Source organism: Herpailurus yagouaroundi, unplaced genomic scaffold (assembly GCF_014898765.1).
Source record: "Herpailurus yagouaroundi ecotype Mexico unplaced genomic scaffold, PumYag 28, whole genome shotgun sequence".
Taxonomy (NCBI): Eukaryota; Metazoa; Chordata; class Mammalia; order Carnivora; family Felidae; genus Herpailurus; species Herpailurus yagouaroundi.
The window spans coordinates 4,563,725-4,572,902 of record NW_024412376.1 but is presented as its reverse complement, the minus strand read 5'-3'; the positions used below and the strand labels follow the sequence as shown (position 1 = coordinate 4,572,902).

Sequence of the window (9,178 nt, the reverse complement as noted above, 5' to 3'; positions counted from 1 at the left end):
TCTGTAGCAAGAGATTCTCTGCTGTCAGCTATACTGTTTTCAAGCCCAGCGATTAATTTTATGACTATTATTCTAAATTCACTTTCTGTTATATTATTTAAATCCTTTTTGATCAGCTCATTAGCTGTTGTTATTTCCTGGAGATTCTTCTGAGGGGAATTCTTCTGTTTGGTCATTTTGGATAGTCCCTGGCATGGTGAGGACTTGCAGGGCACTTCCCCTGTGCTGTGGTGTATAACTGGAGTTGGTGGGCGGAGCCGCAGTCAGACCTGATGTCTGCCCCCAGCCCACCGCTGGGGCCACAGTCAGACTGGTGTGTGCCTTCTCTTCCCCTCTCCTAGGGGCGGGATTCACTGTGTGGTTGGGTGGCCTGTCTGGGCTACTTGCACACTGCCAGGCTTGTGATGCTGGGGATCTGGCGTCTTAGCTGGGGTGGGTAGGCAAGGTGCACAGGGGCAGGAGGAGCAGGCTTAGCTTGCTTCTCCTTAGGTGATCCACTTCAGGAGGGGCCCTGTGGCAGCAGGAGGGAGTCAGATCCGCTGCCGGAGGTTTGGCTCCGCAGAAGGGCAGAGTTGGGTGTTTGCGCGGAGCTAGCAATTTCCCTGGCAGGAACTGGTTCTCTTTGGGATTTTGGCTGGGGGATGGGCGGGGGAGATGGCGCTTGCGAACGCCTTTGTTCCCCACCAAACTGAGCTCTGTCGTCAGGGGGCTCAGCAGCTCTCCTTCCCTTTGTCCTCCAGCCTTCCCGCTTTCTGAGCAGAGCTGTTAACTTATGACCTCCCAGACGCTAAGTCACGCTTGCTGTGGGAGCACAGTCCGTCAGGCCCCTCTGCTTTTTGCAAGCCAGACTCGGGGGCTCTGCTTGGCCGGCGAGCCGCCCCTCCACCCCGGCTCCCTCCTGCCAGTCCGTGGAGCGCGAACCTCCTCGCCGCCCTTCCTACCCTCTTCCGTGGGCCTCTCGTCTGTGCTTGGCTCCGGCGACTCCGTTCTGCTAATACTCTGGCGGTTTTCTGGGTTATTTAGGCAGGTGTAGGTGGAATCTAAGTGATCAGCAGGACTCGCGGTGAGCCCAGCGTCCTCCTACGCCACCATCTTCCTTCTCCACCCCATAATTTTATCTTCTATATCACTGAGTCACTACTCTGCTTCATCCACCTTCACAATCATGGCATCCATTGAGATTGTAGGTTATAGATTTTTTAATTTCAGCCTGACTAGATTCTAGTTCTTTTATCTCTTCAGAAAAGGATTCTCTGGTATCTTCTATGCTTTTTCAACCACAGCTAATATTATTATAATCGTGGTTTTATTTATATATGTAAGTTTATTTATTTATTCTGAGAGAGATAGAGAGAATTCATGAGGGACAGAGAGAGGGGGAGAGAGAGAGAGAATCCCTAGTAGGCTCTGCACTGAGAGTGGAGAGCCCAACGTTGGCCTTGAACTCACAAACCGTGAGATCACGACCTGAACTGAAACCACGAGTCATATGCTTAACCAACTGAGCCACGCAGGCACCCCATAATTGTGGGTTTATATTCTAGTTCAGACATCTTACTTATATCTGTGTTGATTAAATCCCTGGCCATGAGTTCTGTTCTTTCTTTTAGGGTGAGTTTCTCCATCTTGTCATTTTGTCCAGAAAAGAAAAGCAAAGACAAGGAAAAAGAAGAAAGAAAGAAAAAAAAAACAACAACATACAAACAAACAGAACAAACACAAAAAGCAGGAAACAAAAAACTACATCCTGCGTGTGTTTTGATCTGCTGTGTTCAGAATGATTTGATAACTATTTAGCTGTGTTCAAGGGATGAGACAAGCTTAGTGGTCCTCCACCATCTTAGCTCCATTTCTCTCACTTACTATTTTTATGTACAACAATCAACCACATAACAGGTCAATTATATGGAATAAAATATTTGTATTAAATTGTCCTCGGGGCGCCTGGGTGGCGCAGTCGGTTGAGCGTCCGACTTCAGCCAGGTCACGATCTCGCAGTCCGTGAGTTCGAGCCCCGCGTCGGGCTCTGGGCTGATGGCTCAGAGCCTGGAGCCTGTTTCCGATTCTGTGTCTCCCTCTCTCTCTGCCCCTCCCCCGTTCATGCTCTGTCTCTCTCTGTCCCAAAAAAATAAATAAATGTTAAAAAAAAAAAATTAAATTGTCCTCATGGAACAAACATATCCTAATGATAATGGTATGGCCACTTCAATAAACATATGATAATAAATATCTAAGCCATCTTAAGCTTACCTTAAAATATGATGACTCTGAATGCAAAAATCCAGTTTCATTATATGTATAAACCAAAAAGTTCTGGGATAAGAATGAGCTAAGAAAAACAAAAATAAAAAATGGTCAGTCATGAACTTAATTGGAATATAAACATTACTATAATAAAGATAAATGTGAAATATACTGGATTTATATAATAATATGCTTCAATTAGAGTAATTTTAGTGTGGCATAACAGTTTAAATTGACAGAACTAGCATATCAGAAAGCTCGGCTTTTCTTAACACTGGAACACACTGAAATCCTCTGTATCAGTGTGTGCCTGTGTATATCTTCATCCAACATATATTTACTGAGTGCCTACTGACAGATCCTCTTCTAGGCATTAGGATACAGCAGTAAACAAAAGACAAAACCACTGGCTTTCATGACAATAAAGGACACACACTGCTAGCATGTTAGATGTTAAGCATGTTATTAAATAAGGCCTGGGTGAAGGAAGTTGGTTGCAAAGTGTAGATAGGTTGCAAAGTGTAGATAGGTTGCAAAGTGTAGATAGCATAGAAAAGCTCACTGCATAGAAAAGCTCACTGAATTGATTGAGTAGAGACCTAAAAACAGGCCACATGGATTTGCATAGATATGTTACTCCAGACAGAGTTAGGAGAAAATCCAAAGATCATGAGGCCAAAATATGCATTCTATATATAAAGAACAACTAGGGGAAGATGTGACTGGAATGAAATGCTGATTGAAGATAAGAGACAGTAGTAAGAGATGGTGTCACAGAGATGAGAAGATTTTGAACAAATAAATGATATGATCAGATTCTTTATTTTTTTTTTAAGTTTTACTTATTTAAGTAATCTCTACACCCTATGTGGGGCTCAAACTCATAAGATCAAGAGTCACATGCTCTTCTTACTGAGCCAGTCAGGGACCCTTCAGACCAACATTTTAATAGAGTCAGATTGAATGCTTGTTGAGAATTATCTGTAGGGCAAGTAAGTAGAAGCAGAGAAAGCAGTTAGGCTCTTACAATCATCCAGGCAAGATATGATTGTGACTTGAACTAAGACAGTTAGCAGTGGTGGAGGTTCAATTATGGGTATATTTTGAAGACTGAACACTTGGAATTTAATAATCCACTGGGATTAATAATCCATTGTGTGGGAAAACAGAAGAAAAAAAGATATCAAGGATGGCTCCAATATTTTGTTTTGAGAAACTAGAAGAATAGAATTGCCATTTGCTTAGATGACTGTAGGAAGGATAAATTTTGAGGGAGGATCAGATGTACATTTTGGATATGTTAAGTATGAGAATTCTAGCAAACACTTGATAATCAAATAAGTAGTCAGATACATGAATATGATGTCCATTGGAGAGGAATAAAGTAGGGATATAACTTGGAGGTAATCAATATTAAAGCTACAAGAAAGGATGAAATAATAAGGTAATTGAATGTAGCTAGGGAAAAACAAGATTCAAGAAAAGTACCATGGAGTACTCTAAGATTGGAAAGATGAAGAAGAATATAAAAAACAAACAAGTTGAAACAAATAGCCAAACAAAACTGAGAGAGTAAACACAATGGTAAAAGTTAAACCAGGAGTCCACAGTGTTCTGGCCAAATGAAGAAATGAAGCCAGATGAAGAAAGTATTTTCTGAGGATATTCTGATAAGCTACACAAGATGCTGCCATTTGGTAAAGAAAAGTGAAAATTAAAACATAACTGGCATTCATCAACGTAAAGATCATTGATGGTCTTATCAAAAAATATTTCAGTGGAGTTGTACAGACATTAAAAACCAACATGAGTTTAACGGTCATGAATTAGATGGGAACAGTCATAAATTAAGTGGGTAGTTTTCTTTATCCTTGTTCAACTACAGAGATGCAGGCAGACAAAAGGCAGTTGTTACAAATATATATTTTCAAAGATGCAGGCAAAGAAAAGGCTGTTTGATTCCACTTGCATGAAATGCTGAGAAAATGAAAATTAGGAGACACAAAATAGATTGATAGTTGCCTGTAGTTGTGGGTGAGCACAGGGATTAAATATGAAACAGCGTGAGGATCTTATGTAAGATATGAAACATTCTACAAATGATTTATGGTTGATGGTTGCAGTGCTGCATACAGTGTAAAGTTATTGCATTATACACTTGAGTGATTTTTATGATACATGAATGTACCCAATAGACTTGTTAAAAATAAATACATATATAATTAATACATTCATAAAATGTATGCCATTAATTGACTTTTCCACCAATAAACCACTTGATGTGTAACCATGTTTGACTTCACATCAGACATATTTATTTAATACATAAATTACAGTTCTTGGGTTCAATAGCTTTATACTCAATTGAAGATCTAGAAATAAGTAGCTTATTTTTTAATTTGAAAATAATAAGCTAGAAAATTAAAATATAACATTCTATTATACATCATTCTACTCTTCTATTATTCAAGACGTAATTAATCTTGATTGAAAAATAGAAAGACAGTCTACATTATATTGCATTCTTTAATTTAAACAGCGTACAAAAATATTTAAAATTAGGGGCACCTGGGTGGCTTAGTCAGTTAAGCGCCCGACTTTGGCCCAGTCATGATCTCACAGTTTGTGGGTTCGAGCCCTGTGTCAGGCTCTGTGATGATAGCTCAGAGCCGGAGTCTGCTTTGGATTCTGTGTCTCCCTGTCTCTCTCTGCCCTTCCCTTGCTCATGCTCTCTCTCTCTCTCTGTCTCTCTCCCAAAAATAAATAAAAACATTAAAAAAATTAAAAAATATATTCAAAATTAAAATCTAAGCTTTAATGGAAAATACATCTTACTGTTTTCTGAGATGCAGAGTGTAGGGTTTTTCATCAATTGTAATGACATAAATCACCTAAAATAAAGCAAATAAATAAAGATGATTTAGTAAATCAGAAATACATAAACTGAAACACTATTTTTGTCTCATGTAAATGAAACAATTCATTTGGGGAAATGGGTTCAAGATAACAATATCAGAAGATCATGAACTCCTTCCTCCCATGGTTACAACCAATATACAACTACATATGGAGTAATTTATTCTGAAAAAGACTGGAAAACGGGATGCACAGAGACTCTATAGCAAAAGACAAAAAAGACAGCATTGAGATGGATAAGAGAGGGAGAGACACCACGTTGCCAAAAAAGAAAACAAAACAAAACAAAACCTACTCAAGCAGGGTGAAACATAATCGGGATGGGAAACAAAAATACCAAGGAATCAGAGGTTTGTGCTAAACAACAGATAGCTAAATTGTTAGACCCTACAGAAGAGAGATGAGCCCCCTAAATGCTGAGGTTTGAAAAACAATAGATATTACATCCAGGAAAACTATAGAACTGTAGAGCATGGAGAACCCACTCTTAAAAAGATTACATGCAGAATCACTAAACCAGAGCAAAAAATGCTAATTTGAAAAGCACCTGGACCATATGTGAAAAGACCCATTTACTAAACTTAAAGCACTTGCCAGAGAAGCAGTAAACTGTTGAACTTTCTCTGGGGACAGAGAAACTGGTGGGTGCCACATCTGCAACATCATCCTACTTTGCTAATGTCAGTGCTGGTGGGCACCATTTTGGAATATCTCTCTAACCTGCTACAGTCTTTGGGCACACCCAACTAAGAACCATGTCCACACTATGGCATCACAGCCATACTGTACAGTCATGCCAGGCACCAGCCCAACTCACCTTTGGACCTCAGTGGCACTGTATGATGTACCTGTGCTGGATACCAGTTCTGAGCACCCATGCACTGCAGATAGGTGTGCAGAGCATATACCTTGAGCATGATATCCCTTGAGCATGTTACTCTAGTGGTCAGAGGGAACTGTGCTTTCAGGGTTCTTGTTACAACTACAAAAAGCTGTTCCTTCAAGATTAGGAGAGGTAGCTGATTTGTCTAATACATAGGAACAAACACAGAAAGTAATGAAAAATGAAGAGACAGGCAAATATGTTCCAAATGAAAGAAAAAAAAAAAAAACATAAGACTTCAATGAAATGGAGATGAGCAATCAACCTGATAAAGAGTTAAAAGTAATGGTCATATAGATGTTCACCAAACTTGGAAGAAGAGTAGATGAACACAGTGAGATCCTCAACAAAGAGACAGGAAATATAAGAAGGTTCTAAACAGAAGTCAAAGAGCTAAATAAGGACATAACTAAACTGAAAACTACACTAGAGTTCAACAGCACACAGAACGAGGCCAAAGACTGGATTACTGAGCTGGAAAACAAAGCAGCAGAACTCACCCAGAGAGACCAGGAAAAAAAAAGAGCTAAAAAATGAAGATAACTAAGAGTCCTTAAGTACAACATCAAATGGAATAATACTTAAACTATAGTGATCCCAGAAGGAGCAAAGAGAGAACAGGCCAAAAACTTAATTGAAGAAATAATGACAGAAATTTCCCTAATCTGAGGAAGGAAACAGACAGGTTCAGGAAGGCTAAGCAGTCCTAAATAAAATAAACCCAAACAGATCCACACCAAGATATAATACAGTTAAAATGGTTAAGTTTAAAAATAAAGAGAGACTCTTAAAAGCAGCAAAAGAAGTACAATGTACTATATGCAAGGAAATCTTGTAAATCTAATCTCATAAATCAGCAGATTTTTCAGCAGAAATAATGCAAGCCAGAAGACAGTAAAATGACATATTCAAAGTGCTGAGTGGAAGAATTTTCAACCAACAATTCTTTACCTGGTAAGGCTATTATTCAGAACTGAATAAAGAGATTAAGTTTTCAAGTTAAGCAAAACCTAAAGCAGTTCATCACCACTAAAATGGCCTGAAAAGAAATGTTTAAAAGACTTCTCTAAACTGAAAAGAAATGACAACAACTAATAACAGGTAAACATATGAAAGTAACAAAGCTCTTTGGAAAAGGTAAATGCATAGTAAAGATAGTGGATCAATCACTTATAAAGCAAGTATGAAGGTTAAAAGAAAAATATGGTAAAACTAGCTAAAACCATAATAATTAGTTAGAGCATACCTAACATAAAAGATGCAAATGTGCCATAAAAATATAAAACACAACAGGAGGAGAAAAATGGAAAGATTTGGAATGTGTTCAAATTTAATTTGCTGTCAACTCAACTCATATAACATAGGAAATTATATGTAAACCTCACAACAATCACACATACATACAAAAAGTAAATACACAAAAGAAAATGAGACAGAAATATAAACATAACACTAACAAAAGACATCAAACCACTAGGGAAGAGAGAAATAGAAGAAGAAAGGAACATCCAGAAAACCTTTAGCAAAATGGCAATAACTACATGTCTATCAATAATGACTTTAAATGTAAATGGACCCTAAAATCAAAAGACATAAAATGGTTGAATTGATTAAAAAAAACAAGACTCATCTGTGTTCTACACACATAAGACTAATTTCAGAAGAAAGGACAAACACAAGCTGAAAGTGAAGGGATGGAGAAAGATATTCCATGGAATGGAAACAAACAACAAAGCTGGCATACCTATATTCATAGCCAACAAAATAGACTCTAAAACAAGGACTGTAATAATAAAGAAAGACTTTATGTAACGATAAAGGGGTCAATTTAACAAGAAGATATAACATTTATAAATATATACACACCCAACATAGAAGCATCAGGACACATAAAGAAATATTAACATATTTAAGCGGAGAAATTAAAAGCTATATAGTAATAGTAGGGAATTTAACCCCCACTTATCTCAGTGGATAGATCAACTAGATAGAAAATCAATAAGGAAACATCGGTCTTATAAAACATTAAACCAAACAGACAATAGTGCTACACAGAACATTCTATCCAAAAGCAACAGAATATGCATTCTTCTCAAATGCACATAAAACATCCTCCAGGACATATCACATGTTAGACTACAAAACAAGACATCATCAAAATACCGAAATCATATCAAGGATCTCTTCCAAATGAGATGGTATAAAAGTCAATTAGAAGAAGAAAACTGGAAAAAACTATAAATATGTGGAGATTAAACAACATGCTAGTAAACATTCAATGGGTCAAACAAATAAATCAAAGAGATGGGTGGCTCAGTCAGTTAAGCATCTCCTGTTTTGACTCAGGTCATGATCTCACAGTTAGTGGGTTCAAGCCTGGCATTGGCCTATGCATCGACATCACAGAGCCTACTTGGGATTCTCTCTCTGTCCCTACCTCACTCGTGCGCACACACTCTCTTTCAAAAATAAATAAGCAACATTTTTAAAGAAAGAAATCAAAGAAAAAATACCTAGACATGAATGAAAGCAGAAATACAACATATCAAAATCCTTGAGATGCAGCAAAAGTGGTTCTAAAAGGAAAGATCACAGCAATACAGTCCTACTATATAAGTCTAAGTCTATATCTGAAGGAGTTAGAAAACAAACAAACAAAGTTCAAGGTCAGCAGAAGAAAGAAAATAATACAGATCAGAGGAGGAATAAATAAAAAGAGACAAAAAATGGAAGAGATCAATGCAACTAAGAGCTGGTTCTTTGAAAAAAATAAAACAAAATGAACAAACCTTTAGCTAGACTAACCAAAAAAAAAAAAAAAAAAAAAATCACAACCAAAACCAAAATAAAACAAAAAACAACAACAAAAAAGAAGACACTAATAAAATCAGAAATCAAAGAGAAGTTAAAACTGACAGCACAGAAATCTAAAAGATCATAAGAGGGGCACCTGGGTGGCGCAGTCGGTTAAGCGTCTGACTTCAGCCAGGTCACGATCTCACCGTCCGTGAGTTCGAGGCCCGCGTCAGGCTCTGGGCTGATGGCTCAGAGCCTGGAGCCTGTTTCCGATTCTGTGTCTCCCTCTCTCTCTGCCCCTCCCCTGTTCATGCTCTGTCTCTCTCTGTCCCCAAAAAA

The 9,178-nt window shown here is 38.1% G+C and overlaps 1 protein-coding gene across 1 annotated transcript in view; it reads right to left on the bottom strand.

Annotated features, from left to right (window-relative positions):
- LOC121039922 (disintegrin and metalloproteinase domain-containing protein 18-like) overlaps positions 1–9,178 on the bottom strand; it is a 162,896-nt gene that overhangs the window by 145,344 nt on the left and 8,374 nt on the right. Inside the window, exons 3-4 of the mRNA XM_040490381.1 lie at positions 5,080–5,135; positions 2,251–2,329 (exon numbers count right to left, since the gene is read on the bottom strand). Coding sequence (XP_040346315.1) covers positions 2,251–2,329; positions 5,080–5,135 — 135 coding nt within the window. The remainder of the gene's footprint in view (positions 1–2,250; positions 2,330–5,079; positions 5,136–9,178) is intronic.